The 15,472-nt window shown below is 35.4% G+C and overlaps 1 protein-coding gene across 2 annotated transcripts in view; it reads left to right on the top strand.

Moving 5' to 3' along the window:
- NDST3 (N-deacetylase/N-sulfotransferase (heparan glucosaminyl) 3) overlaps positions 1 to 15,472 on the top strand; it is a 217,330-nt gene that overhangs the window by 182,574 nt on the left and 19,284 nt on the right. For both annotated transcript variants that reach the window (XM_011927356.1, XM_011927357.1), the window contains 3 exons: positions 2,641 to 2,823; positions 5,056 to 5,152; positions 11,734 to 11,857. In XM_011927356.1, coding sequence (XP_011782746.1) covers positions 2,641 to 2,823; positions 5,056 to 5,152; positions 11,734 to 11,857 — 404 coding nt within the window. The remainder of the gene's footprint in view (positions 1 to 2,640; positions 2,824 to 5,055; positions 5,153 to 11,733; positions 11,858 to 15,472) is intronic.

The raw sequence follows: 15,472 nt of genomic DNA, 5'->3' as shown, positions 1-15,472 counted from the left end.
CGTGTTTATAGCAAAAATTGTTTTATAAATGCAATTGTCACTTCTATTGACACTTTCCTTCTCATTGGAATCTACAAGTATAATAAAAATAATTTATTTTGACCAATTCCATCTTTAAAAAAAATAATAAAACAAAAATAAAACCTCAGTCCTGAAGTACTCTTAAAATTGTAAAAGTATCATCTTTAGGAAAAAACTAATATCTACTTCTGAACTAGCAGCCTTTTCAAGCCTTGTCTTTGTTTCTTTCTATGCTGTACAGAAATTGTTGTCAGGTGAGGAATTACCAAGAAGTGAAATGACATTATAAATGTCATAGGTCAGTACATAGGTAAGGAAGAAATGCTGTCTAGAAAGCAAGCTAACTTTTTGACCAAAACATTCTTGTTATATATCTGTTTTTGTCAATTCTCCTGCTTAATGTGCATACCTTCCTAACAAAAAAGTAACAAACAAAACTTAGAGGTTACATGTTCAGCAAAAGATGTGCAATATTCCATGTCTAGAGAAAATACTGTGATTCATGAAAAAAAAAAAAAATTCAAAAAGAAATTGAAATGTATTATATCCTGACAAATTATACTCCCTTATGGCCTTGTATTTCTTTAGGAGCACAAAACAAATCTCAGGCTTCAGTCCAAAGTCTAAAAGGATCATAAGGTGACATGCATTACAAAAACATTAAACCATCCTTTAGCTTGTGGTGCACCTTGCATTATACTAAAGTGTGAATATAAAAACAGAATTGAACATTTGGGAAAAGTTCCATGCTTGGAGGCTAAGTAGGTTTTCTTTTACAGGACTAAGTTCAACACCTTATAAGTGTCACCTTAATTCTTGCAAATCAGGTTCAGTTTCATGAAAAGCAATGTTCTTTACCAGCTCATAACTCATTTTGGGTTCTGTCTGTCTTTATCAGAAAGAGTAGCATTTTTTTTACTTTTCCATGGTCATGCAGGTAGAGAGTAGCTCTCTGCTTTAATTGTCAGAATAAAAATGTTTTCTGAAGTTAAAAAGGGAGTTCAAAGGGATTTCAAATGTATTAGTATCACAAGGTTATATAGTATCTCTGTTTCCCATTTTCTGTCCCATGCAGATATTAAAGTGAAATATGACACATACAGACTTACTGACAAATCTTTCATAAAAATAAAGCAAGAAATTTGAACTTACTAACCAGGTTAAAAATACACGTTTTTAAAATTGTATTTAAAAAAATTTTAGGAGAAAGGTGAACACAAGTATCATTTTGCTATCTTATTAAGGTGCATTGAAAAATGTGGCATGTAAAACAAATAAGTAAAGACCACCTCCAACAGACATTAGAAAAAAACTTCTAAATTTAAGAATGATTTTCATAAGTTTCTCAATCACCTAATGTTCTGATAAATTTTTCAGGAGAAAAAGAGGAAATTTAAGTCACAGTGTTGAAGTTACTATTAAAAAATAACCAGAAGGTTTAATTTTTAAAGTCTCATTTTTTTAGAAAGACCCAAAATGGTAAAAGGCTTATTTCCCAATTCCATGACTACATTAGTCTGCTGGTACAGATAGCTATTTTAAATCACTCACAAAATATTTTGTTTGCAAAAGTTCAAAGATTTAATATGTGTTCAGGCAGAGTGAATAGAAATGCAAATATTCTTGATCGCAATGAAGCTTTTTATGTAAAAGCCTGCAGGATTTGTTCCATAGGATATTACTACTTCCTCTTATTCATAGTTGCTAAGTAATTACATTTTTCTTTTTTATTGTATTAAATCTTAGTATAACTTTTTCTTTCAGCTCTGTCACATTACCTCAATGAATTTTCTTGAATATTTCTTTCAGTCTCTTAATGAATAACCTATTAAACTCATTATTATGATTATAGTAAACCATTGTTACTATTCATTCATATGACATTATATATTTTCCGAAAGTACTATTATCACATGAATTATTTTTATGATCTTTTTTATAGCAGCATAAATGCCACAAAGGTTTTCTTTGCCATTAAAAATCTCATGCAGAAGAATTCATTTGTCAACACTAACCAACAAAAATTATCTGCATTCACTTAAAGCAATAGCTTTACAAATACTCATTCTACATTTACATCCCAGACCAATACCGTCTAAACTGCAGAGTTCAAATGTATTTTATTATAAAAAATTGCCCACACTTGCTGTGATTTTCTTTCAATGCATGGATTCAATCTAGGTCAGCTGCTTCCATAGGAAGAGTCAATTTTCTCTAGCCAAGAGTTAAAGATTTTTCTTCAAGGAGGGGTTTTATATTGGGAATAATGGAACTAAAGAATGTGAAAAAGGGCTTGAGAAACATACAGGTTATGTTATTCAACATCAGTCTTATTGCACCAACATACATATACAGCAGCTATTGATGTTGAATGTATTTTTTGTTATGAAATATATGAAAATTTCAGGGAAAAAATGCTCAAGTCTTGCTGATAACACATCCTCCAGTATGTATTAATATAATGAGGGTTTGAGGGATATGTCCCAAATCCAAAAACACGCCATGAATTGAAACCCTGCGCAGACTACTTAAGGAAAAATACTAGCATCGCTGTGATTATACTGCCCTCTAGTGTCAAAATAAATGTTATTTACACTGAAGTTCATTTGCTTTTTTCAGATCAGCATTTTCATGACACATTTGTCCAACTATGGGAATGACCGACTGGGATTATATACATTTGTTAATCTGGCCAACTTTGTGAAGAGCTGGACCAACCTGCGACTTCAGACTCTGCCTCCAGTACAACTGGCCCACAAGTATTTTGAGCTGTTTCCTGATCAGAAAGACCCTCTCTGGCAGGTAAAATTAATTCAATCATTGATATAACCAATTAATTCCAGGAACATAATTCTGTGAGATATTCCAAATGTGAAAAGTGAAGCCACCTGAAAAAACCTGCATTTTGGAAATGTTAGTAAATTTGAGAAACTACTCCTTCCTAAACTGTAGTCTTTTATCATTGCTACATATTGCACCCAATTCCCTGTTCCCTTGCGCGTTGAAAATCATGGGATTCAGAAAGTTCAATGACGGATTCAGTGGATATAATGTCTTCAATCAGGAGTGAGAGATAAATCTATAGGTTGCAATAGGCTGGAAGAGTAGAAGATGGTAAACAGGTCGTTTGTTAGGCAGGTAGCCTTTGAACACATGTCCATATCTCTAATGATTAAACCATATTAAAGGATCTTTGAGAAAAGTTCAGAACTGACATCTGCCTTCTGAACCATGAAGTACACCAACAGCCAACAGCCACCGAATGTGGACAGCTTTCAAAAGTATTAATTGGGAATTAATATGGGGGAAAGCATTTCATGGGAAAATCACTGAGCTTCTTAAGGTAAAATACCACATGAATATGGCATATTCAGATGACCCTGGGGGTAACCTAGACTTCAAAGCATAGACTTTTATGTATCATAGAATTAATTGCAGGAACAACTTTGAATTTAAATTGTCCACTCCATGATCTGTGAAAAATAATAATCTTGGCAAATAATTACATATTGCTTACTATATGTCAGACTGGGCACTTTACATGTATTAACTCATTTAATCCTCACAACTACTTTACGTGGTAGGTACAGTTACGATTTGCATTTTACAGATGAAGAAACTGAAGCACAGAAAGGCTGAGTCAATTAAGCAAGGTCACACAGCTAGTGTGTGGCAGAGCAGGAATCAGTTGTAGGACATCTGGCTTCAAAAGTTGTGCTTCCTAATCACTGTTTTCAATGCTACTCGAGTTACAGACAGAGCTAATGGTAAAAGAGTAACAATCATCAGAAGCAGACCTCAGTAAATTTTTACCACAGATTGAATTTGTTAACTCTGAACTTTATATTCAATGCATTCAGCTTTCAACCGTAAGTTGATTACCTCCTGAGCACACACAGGTAACTCCATAATATAACTGCACATTTAGCAGGTTAAGGTTGGTGGTTGTGGACTTATGACTGCATATTACTTTTCTGTTGTTTTAACAAGCATCTTTTCATTTTAACAAGCATCTTTTCATTTTAACAAGCATCTTTTCATTTTAACTACCACAAAACATCACCAAATGTTAGCCAATGGAAAGACATGCAATTTTCCTGCTAATTTAACCTCACTTTTAAACTGAAATCATTATTTCAGGTGACAAGTTTTAAACTATTTTTTCAGAAGAACAGCCAAAAAGAATACTCTTACTTTAGTCTTAACATCTGTTGCTTATTAAAAATAAGCAGAAGTCTTATTTAACTTCACATACCTATGGTATTAACTGACTAAAAATAAAAAGTGGTACTGTTTGCCCATTCCTGAAATAATATTAAAGGTACTGTAATTCTTCCTCTTTTTCTACATAATATATACTTTGTTCTTAAAATGAAGGGTGTTCTAAGTAGGACTTGTGTGGTGGATGCTGGAGTTCGATATTATAGACCAAAAGCAGAATCCCTAAGGTTCACCCTCATTATTTCCTTTTGCTAAAACTTAGGACTTTCTAGCATCATAGTCTATAAAATTATGTTTTTAGATACACATTCATCAAGCTTTGATGGCAGCTGAGAGGTATCCGCTCTTTGGATAGTAGTATTTTTGCCAGATCCCTATCCCTTTGAAGCACAGCTGGAAAGTTCAAAGTTACTTAGAATAAAGATCTGACAACTTATATTTCAGTTATATATTGAATACTAAGTGTGTATCATCTTTTAGGTTAGCAGGAAGCATAATCTCTGCCCAGTAAACTATTTTAAAAATAAATAGAACTGCTAGTAGCCAATTAAACTGTTCATGCTTTGAGACTGTTTACCCAAAGAGGAAATACTGCGCCTCTCCAGCCTCCTCTGTAGACTCTCAACATCAAGATGGAAGGGCGTTATTCAGAACTTCCATGATGCCACCTCAGGGCTTTCATTTTCTTAAAAGAGCCTATTTTTTTATCCCAGCGTTTCCTGGTATACTTTTAAAGAACACAAGTTGGAGAAGCTGCCACACAATGGACACATTCATGAAAAAAATACATCTCTATGTTCTTCTCCCATTTAGAATCCTTGCGATGACAAACGCCACAGAGACATTTGGTCTAAAGAAAAAACTTGCGATCGCTTACCAAAATTCTTGGTAATAGGACCCCAGAAAACTGGTGAGAACTTTTTATGTTATGATTAACCAGTGTAAAATTTCTGATGACTAGTTATTGTCACAGTAAGTTTGTAAACCTCCCATAACTGCTTATGAATGAATGACGTTTTACTCTGACATAATTTTCATTTAGCTCAGTAATGTACCTAAATGCTTAACAAAGTGTTTTTTAGGTGAAAAGAATAAAACAGATGTCACACTGTTCAAATATCCAGCAGTCAATTTGGTAGCACGTTTTTTTTCCCAAATGTTTTCATTGAAAAGTATTTAATTAACACTTCTAAAATCAAAGCTAATCAGTGACAGGATTATATCAAAAGTCAAGAGGGACACAGATAAGTACCTATAACTCTTTATAATAAATCCCTGCCAGAAAAATAGTCCCTTAGGCTGCCATTTTCCTAATATTGTTTATTTGTAAACTTTCTTGCAGAGATGACTATTTTTTAAAAGTCTAAAAGATATTTCACAAGCAGAATTCCTAGACATACACAAAACTTTGTGCTAAGAAAGGTGTTTATTCATACCCAGGAGAAATCTTTTGCACCTTTTCTTAAAAATGATGTGCAATTTTTTTCCCCATAAGCTTTTTTGTTTTTGAGACGGAGTCTCACTCTGTCTCCCAGGCTGGAGGGCAGTGGCAGTGATCTTGGTTCACTGCAAGCTCCGCCTCTCAGGTTCACGCCATTCTCCTGCCTCGGCCTCTCGAGTAGTTGGGACTACAGGCGCCCGCCACCATGCCTGACTAATTTTTTTGTATTTTTAGTGGAGACCAGGTTTCACTGTGTGAGCCAGGATAGTCTCAATCTCCTGACCTTGTGATCTGCCCACCTCGGCCTCCCGAAGTGCTGGGATTACAGGAGTGAGCCACCGCCCCCGGCCTATAAACTTCTTGTTTCTAAGAATCAATAATAAAACGAAGCCTCATGGAAGCTTTAAACTACCAGACATTCGTGCTATATTCTGCGTGATAAATTATTTGGGACCCTTGGTTACTGGCTTCACAGAAAACAGTGAACATCATATTGCTTGCTAAGGAGAATACATTTCCTCTCCTCATTGATCTAGAAATAACTGAGGAAAATTCTGTGCAATGTACACAGGGAGTTTAGCATGTTCATCTTTTTCCTTAATGTCATTTGCAGATATCGATCTGAAAACAATAATAAATATGGCAAATACTTATATTTTTCTTGTCATTTATTTCACTTGTCCTTATCTATCTAAAGTGAAAAGACAACTAGGAAAACATTTAAAGTAAAATCTCTTCAGTGAACTCCCACTGTCATCACATAAATTTGTCAAGACTGATCACATCCTGAAGGCTTGGTAGCATTTTGCTTTAGAAAGTCCTGCAGTATTCACTTCCCTCGTGTTGTGCTGGATATGCAGACATTTTGATATCATGGTTAGATGGTAGAATTATCACTTGTCCTCTTAAACTCAATTGGGTTTCCAAGCGTTTGTTACAATTTGGATATGGCATTTGTCGTTGGAAAAGACCTTTTATAGAAACTGATTCTTTTTTATAGAAATTGATTTTTCCCAGTTTTGTTGAATATAATTTACATGCAATAAAATCCACCCATTTTGAATGTACAATTAGCTGAATTTTGAACATTGCACACAGTTGTGTCCACCACCACATTCAAAGCACAGAACAGTTGTCAGCCTAAAAAAAATTTATCCTTGTTCCTTTACAGTGTATCCCCCCGATCCCCACCACATCCCCAGCCACAAGCAACTACTTTCTACCACTAGTTTTACATTTTCTAGAACTTCATGTAAATGGAAGCATGTAGTGTGTAGTCTTTTGTATCTGACATCTTTCATTTAGCATAATACTTTTGAGATTCATGTTGCTGTATATATCCGTATTTTGTGAAATTGATTTTTTAATTAAAGTATTTTCTCATATCAGTGACATGAGAATTAAATAGCTTCATTTTTAACTGTACTTTTGTCAAAAGTATTTTTCTGGGCCAGGCGCGGTGGCTCATACCTGTAATCCCAGCACTTTGGGAGGCCAAGGTGGGTGGATCACCTGAGGTCAGGAGTGCGACACCAGCCTGACCAATACGGTGAAACTCCATCACTACTAAAAATACAAAAATTAGCCAGGCGTGGTGGTATGTGCCTGTAGTCCCAGGTACTCAGCAGGCTGAGACAGGAGAATTGCTGGAACCTGGGAGGCAGAGGTTACAGTGAGCCAAGATTGCATCACTGCACCCCAGACTGGACAACAGAGTGAGACTCTATCTTGAAAAATAAAAAGTATTTTTCTGGATAATTTTGCACAGATTTCTAGTTATCTCGATATTCAAATATTTCAGTGTTAAGACTGACAAAAAATATAAAACTGAAGATTTATAGATGGTTATTTAAATGTGTGTCTATGATTATGTAGTTGAGTTACCACTCACAAAATACATATGCAGGACAGTTTATTCAGACCCAAGAATATGTACAGGCAAAGACAGAATTCAGAAACCACAACTTAACAATTTTTTAACACTGATACATTTCATTACGCCTTTTACTGACTATGCAAAATAATTAGATTACATCCATTTTTTCTGTTTGCCTAATTAATGCTGATCATGAAACGCTATTAAAAGTGAACAAATGTATTTAATTCTTAAAAATAAGATTCAGAAAATCATGTTTTCAGTTGATCTAAGAAAGGAATTAATCTCTCTGCTTTTTTTCTCACATTATAATGGCAATACTTATTTCCAGAAATATTTATTATTTTTAATTTTAAAAATTCTTCATGTATTTTTCTGGATTATATCTCATGTGTATAATTGAGATTTAAATGTATTTAATGTATTTATTTATTATAATTCTAAGTTATATCTCAATAAAGTTTTTATCTGAAAAATGCCTTTTAGATATTCAGATATGGCACTCTTTAGGTGATTTCACCTAGGTTACCTCGCTAATCCTCATAGAACACTGATAGCTAAGTATTTTCTTCCCCACTACATAGATGGAAAAACTAAGACTCAAGAGAGGTTAAATAATTTTTGTTCAAATTCACACAGCTGGTGAATATTTGAATAAAAATCTTGATCCTAGAATTACTCTGACTTCAAAGAACATGCTCTTTCTACTTTACTATGGATTTCATGTAATGGAGCTTTTTTCCTCCAATAAATTTTAGATATTGCTTCACAGTTATTCTAAGTCAGTGATTCTCAAGGGTGGTTGCCAGAGCAGCAGCATAAGCATCACCAGAAAACTTATTAGAAGTGCAGGCCGGGCGCGGTGGCTCACTCCTGTAATCCCAGCACTTCGGGAGGCCGAGACGGGTGGATCACGAGGTCAGGAGATTGAGACCATCCTGGCTAACACGGTGAAACCCTGTCTCTACTAAAAATACAAAAAAATTAGTCAGGTGTGGTGGCGGGCGCTTGTAGTCCCAGCTACTCAGTAGGCTGAGGCAGGAGAATGGCGTGAACCCGGGAGGCGTAGCTTGCAGCGAGCCGAGATCGCGCCACGGCACTCCAGCCTGGGTGACAGAGCCAGACTCCTGTATCAAAAATAAAAAAAAAAGAAGTGCAGATTCTTGGGTTATAACAAAGACTTGCTGAATCAGAGATACTGGGATAGGGCTGTGCTATCTGTGTTTTAACAAGCCCACCAGATGAATCTGATACATGCTACTTAGAGGAGCACTGTTTTAAGGCAAGCTTGTGAAGCACATTTTTACTTTGTATATCATAGATTACTATGTTTTATTCCCTATAATGATCTATGATTACAAAGTGTTCATTGTTTGGTTCAGATATAATCTAGGAAGACTACCTCTTTCAATTCATTTTTTAAGACAATATTGTTGTTGACAGTTATTTTAACAATTTTTCTATTATATAGATAAGTAAATAAATATTAAAGAAAGCTAAGTTTATAGATACTTAAATAGTATTTATTTACTTAAATATTGCCATATTTGTACCATTTAAGTAAATAAACACTAAAATATTACCTTACTTCCATATTAATACTATTTAAGGACTGGGCACAGTGGCTCATGCCTGTGATCCCAGCACTTTGGGAGGCCTAGGTGAGTGGATCATCTGAGGTCAGGAGTTCGAGACCAGCCTGGCCAACATGGTGAAACCCTGTCTCTACCAAAAATACAAAAATTATCTGGGCACGGTGGCGGGCGCCGGTAATCACAGCTGCTCGTGAGGCTTAGACAGGAGAATCGCTTGAGCCCAGGAGGCAGAGGTTGCAGTGAGCCCAGATCATGCCACTGCACTCCAGCCTGGGCAACAGAGCAAGACTCCATCTCAAAAATAATAATAATAATAATAATATTTAAATAAATACTAGCATATTAATGCTATTTAAGTAAATACTAGACTATCATATTAATACTATTTATACTACTATTAATTAGTACTATTAATAATACCATATTAATACCATTTAAGTAAATAAATACTACAGAAAGTTTATCTGGGCTGGGCACGGTGGCTCACTCCTGTAATCCCAGCACTTTGGGAGACTGAGACAGGCAGATCACGAGGTCAGAAGATCGAGACCATCCTAACTAACACGGTGAAACTCCGTTTCTACTAAAAATACAAAAAAATTAGCAGGGCGTGGTGGTGGGTGCCTGCAGTCCCAGCTACTCAGGAGGCTGAGGCAGGAGAATAGAGTGAACCCGGGAGGCGGAGCTTGCAGTGAGCCGAGATCCCGCCACAGCACACTCCAGCCTGGGGGACAGCGCGAGACCCCATCTCAAAAAAAAAAGAAGTGCAAATTCTTGGGTTATAACAAAGACTTGCTGAATCAGAGATACTGAGATAGGGCTGTGCTGTAATTACACTACTATTATTTAATTAGTACTATTAATAATACCATATTAATACCATTTAAGTAAATAAATACTATTTATCATAGTAATCTATGATATACAAAGTAAGAATGTGCTTCACAAGCTTGCCTTAAAACAGTGCTCCTCTAAGTAGCATGTATCAGATTCATCTGGTGGGCTGGTTAAAAGCCCACTGCACTCCAGCCTGGGGGACAGAGCGAGACTCCATCTCAAAAAAAAAAAGAAAGAAAAGAAAGAAAGCTTATCTGAAAAATAAGAAAATTCAAAGTTTTGTACAAATGGCAACATGACATAATTACTAAGCAAAATTAGGGTAGTAATTTCTCCAAGTGAGAGAAATATTACAAGGCCATGTCTTATTACTATCGCTAGCTGTTGACTTGGAATATAATTATCAAGTCCTGCTCCACAGATTGTACAACAGTGTAAATAATAGTATATTTCTCTCTTAGGGGTAGCCAACATGTAGAAATGCTTTTATATTATGATCTTTTAAACACAGTCATAGTTACAAATATTAAATACATGGCTAAACCTTTGACAAACTGAACCCAAACTGCCTTACTTTCTCTTGTACCAGACTGACTAAGCTGCACCCTTTATCTCCTCATTTAGTCTTATAAAACACTAATTGTATGGTTTATGACATTGCTCACTTTTTGAAAAATCACACCTTTGCTCCCCAATAGTCACAAATACATATGCGTACCTGTGATATACTGTTCTCTTCCCTAGTAAATGCAAATTCTGTAAGTTATGTCGCTAAGAAAGGGCACTTTTTTGTTTCAAATTTAGCAATTTAAACAATTTTTGACACTACTTTTATAAAAATATAAGTACATTCAAGCTTAAGCAAACTTGTGGAAAGATTAAATTCTGTCTTGAGTTTAATTAGCTTTCATAGGCCTCAAGAAGAACTTAATATGAGAATCCAAGTATTGATTTTGGTAATGTAATATATTAAATAATAATATATTTCATTTATATAGTGCCTTATTACTGTCAAAATGTCTTCAGGTACATTTCTTTTCATTCTCAGAGAAAATCTATGAAATAAGTAGGCAGGTAATTTTCCATTAAGAAAGCTGAGACAGGCCAAGAGAGGTGGCTCACTCCTGTAATCCCAGCACTTTAAGAGGCCGAGGTGGGAGGATTGCAAGAGCTCAAGTGTTCAAGACCAGCCTGAGCAACATAGCGAGACCTCATCTTTACTAAAAAAATTTTAAAAATTTTAAAATTAGCCTGGCACAGTGGTGTATGCCTGTAGTCACCGCTACTTGGGAGGCTGAGACAGGAGGATCCCATGAGCCTGGTGTCAAGGTTGTAGTGAGCCATGATTGCACCACCACACTCCAGCCTGGGCAATATAGTAAGACACTGTCAAAAAAAAAGAAGAAAGGAAGGAAGGAAGGAAGGAAGGAGAAAGGAAAAGAAAAAGAAAACTGAGACAAACAGAAGCTAAAAGACAAAGTCACAGACAAATCAGTCATTGAACTGAGATTGAAAGCCGTTTCTCTCAATCCCTGCAACAGGCCTATTTTCACACCACACTATCTCCATTTTTTTAGAACCTGCTTCTGTTAAACTGCTGATTATCCATTCAAGTTATTTCAAGGAGTAGTTGTAATAACTCTGTTTGGATCATTGTAATATTTATTAATGACTTTAAAGTGCTAATCATAGGAAATTGTGTTTTCATTTAATTAATTTCTGAACCTCTATTATCTTTCCAGGTACCACTGCTTTGTATTTGTTCCTGGTTATGCATCCTTCCATCCTTAGTAACTCCCCCAGCCCAAAAACCTTTGAGGAGGTACAGTTCTTTAATAGAAATAACTACCACAGGGGGATTGATTGGTAAGATGGGTTATTAGTATAAATCTAAAAGTTTATGTACTGTGCACAGTATAAACTTAGCACTAATATTTAGAAACATCTAAGTTTGTAGTCACAAATAAAAGTTAACCTCTGTGCCTTGGAAATTGATTGAATATCATAAAGGGGCTCAGAAATTTTTCAGAACAAACTCTTCTCAGTTTATAAAGAGACTTGTTTCCCCAAGAGGATCACATGTAATTTCAATTGTCATTAATTTTCTTGATGGTAATTATAGATATTAAGTCAGAAGAATAGCATAATATTCAGAAATTTAATTCCTCTCTACTAGTAAGGGAAAAAAAATTTCATATCTTTTTCTTTTTTTTTTTTTTTTTTAACTGAATTGTGTAATTTTCTATTTTCTTTGGCACATACAAGGAAAAATAAATAAATAAAACTAGAAACGTTTGTATATTATGTGAGTAATCAAAGCTATAAAAAAAACTATCAACAATACACAGAATTTAATTTTTGCCTTTGAATCAAAATTAGAAATATATCAACCATCTGAAGAAAACATTTAAAAAGTAAAAATCTCAGAATACACAAAATACAGTCATGTAGTAGAGATAGATGGTACAAACTAACATGTTAACCATAAAATGTATCTAAAGGTCTTCCTATGAAGGTGTAATGCTGGACAGAGAGTGGTATAAATGAGTGAATTATAATAATTCTACAGCTAAATAGATTTTGCATGTATTTTAGCATAGTCATATATATCTCTGTTGTCAGATTGCATGATCTCAATTTTATAATTATCAACCCCCTGAGGAGCTGCTTATGAGAAGTCAGAATGGAAAGGAAAAGGAATGGATTGAGTATAATTTGAGCACCTACTAGGATTTAAGTATATTCTAATTGTTATATATCTCACTGCCAATTTTTCAATTCAGGGTTTGATATTTTGATTAATTGTGTGGTGTTTAATAACAACTGGAAAATCAAGAAAACACCAACAGTGGCCAGGCACAGTGGCTCACATCTGTAATCCCAGCATTTTGGGAGGCTAAAGTGGGTGGATCACTTGAAGTCAGGAGTTTGAGACCAGCCTGAGCAACACAGGAAGACGCCATCTCTACCAAAAATACAAGAATTATCCAGGCATGGTGGTGTGCGCCTGTAGTCTCAGCTAATTTGGGAGGCTGACATGGGAGGATCACCTGAGCCCATGGAGGTTGAGGCTGCCGTGAGCTGTGATTGCACTACTGCACTCCAGCCTAAGCGACAGAGTGAGACCCTGTCTCAAAAAAAGAAAAGAAAGAAACCATCGACTACTTCAGCTGTATTTGACCACTGACTCAAATATATATGCCAGTATATAATTATGGAATAAAATGATGTTAACATCAGGACTAAAAGGACTGAATAAAAACTGCTTTGGAGGTGGACAGGAATGTATTAGCATTACATTCCTGTCAATAATTGGATTCTCTAGGACTTTTTTTTCAAAAAACATATTTTTGAAAAATTTATGGTAAAAAATTATTGCAAGAGTTACTCTTAATTTTTTACCATAAACCTTTCAAAAATATGTTTTGATCATCATGTGGCTAGGTACTCTGATAGGAACAAAAAGTCTGGCCGGGCACACAGGCTCACCCCTCTAATTCCAGCACTTTGGGAGGCCGAGGCGGGCAGATCATCTGAGGTCAGGAGTTTGAGACCAGCCTGGTCAATGTGGCAAAACTCGTCTCTACTGAAAATACAAAAAGTAGCTGGACATGTTGGTAGGCACCTGTAATTCCATCTACTCAGGAGGCTGAAGCAGGAGAATCACTTGAACCTGGGAGGCAGAGGTTGTAGTGAGCCGAGATGGTGCCATTGTACTCCAGCCAGAAGGAGACTCTGTCTCCAAAAAAAAAAAAAAAAGTAAGAAATACTCAGGGTCAACCCAAATAACAAATAAATGAATAAATGTGAAGTATTGCAAAAAAAATTCCATTTTTCAGGTAAAAGAAAATGCTGAAGTTTTATGTTTCATAGAAGTAGAAAACCTTAAGGTAGGCATTTGCTTTTAACCTCCGCATTGTTAAAACACTTCCAGTTTGCTCACTAACTCTTTGAATAACCTGAATTTACATTCTCTAAATGTGAGCCTATTTGTGGAGCTTCCAGGTCCCATACTAAAAATATGAATCTTTTATTTGCTTCTCTGTTCATCAAACATCTTTCAAGTGCCTGTAAGTGCCAGCCACTACACTAGAAAGATGCGGACATATAAGCAAACAAGAGCTGTGCCCTGCCCTCTCCATGAGCTCCTGGAGCCTGGCAAAATCAACACATTAAAGGTCCAAGATCCAGACTTGCTTGAGGAGGTTTTCAAAGCCTAAACTGTTGCAGATGTAAAAGACTTCTAGCAAGGTAGGGCAGGTTTAAGAAGCTAAAATTTCTGCTCTTTTTTGTGATTTTTGAAGCCTTTTTCAGAACAAGCAGGTTTGAGACAAGCTTGTACCAAATAAGATACCACTAGACACTTGAAATAATCTTAGCACTCCTGGAACCAGTGTGAGCTTCTACATAAGAAGTATCCTGAAATTTGGCACTTTCTGTAAATAGAATGTACACCAGAACAAATAGCACATCAAACCTTCCAGAAATTTTTGTATATCTCTTTCTCCCTAAAAGGGTGCCAGAATTACATATCACCAACAAGCCAATTCCAGACAACATAAAAGGATTTCTTTACTGCTCTGAATCTCAAGATATGACTGTGTTGCACCAGCTAAACTTTGCAATATGTTAACAACTGGAATTCTACCAGAAGCTTTATCATGTTTGAGGATATGATCTCAGTCAAAAATCTATCAACATCTCATGTGATCTTTTGGTCAAAAGAAAACAAGACACTGTAAAAAAACAGGTCATTTCATGAATATTAATGACTTTTTTGTTGAGTAATTATTGAATTACCTTGTCTTGGTAGCCCAGTGTGATAATGGCTTATGAATTGAAGGGGGTGGCAATGGAGGCTGAGGCCATTATTATAAAATATAAGAATTCCTAGAAGCTATATTTTTACAGTCGCTCAAAAAAAGCCCTTTTCCTCTAAAAGATGTTCCTTAGTGCTTCAGAAATATTTCTTATCATATGCTGAATTAGTCGTATTTGACAACTTTTATTCAGGTGGAACATTAAATGAAATCCTACATTTCAGTGCTTGAACCTATAGATATCCCTGTGTTCATTCTACTGGTAATTTGAATTCTGTCTACTGGTGAGGATATAGAACATGACCTTGGGAAATTCTTTAGGATTTTATATTTGGAATGTACATACTTTTTAAACTTCTCTTATAATTATACTAAAGAGGGACATAAGTGGCTCTATATGAGAAAAAGTAAGCAAATAAGTAATATTTATACCAGATATGCTCTGCATCTTTGACACTATGTGAGTAAACATAACACCAGCACAATACATTTGTGGAAAAGAAATTATTTCACTTGCAATAAAGTAAAAAATATTTTCTCTAAATCCTTTTAAAATATCTGAACTGAACATATCATCTGTTTTAATACAATTTTCTTTCTGAGTACTTGAAATTTTCTCTGTACAGTGTTTCTACATTTAGACACATTTGATATAGCTAGC

This window comes from Colobus angolensis, unplaced genomic scaffold, assembly GCF_000951035.1.
Source record: "Colobus angolensis palliatus isolate OR3802 unplaced genomic scaffold, Cang.pa_1.0 Scaffold71, whole genome shotgun sequence".
NCBI classification, from domain to species: Eukaryota; Metazoa; Chordata; class Mammalia; order Primates; family Cercopithecidae; genus Colobus; species Colobus angolensis.
This window is presented reverse-complemented; position numbering and strand designations above follow the sequence as displayed.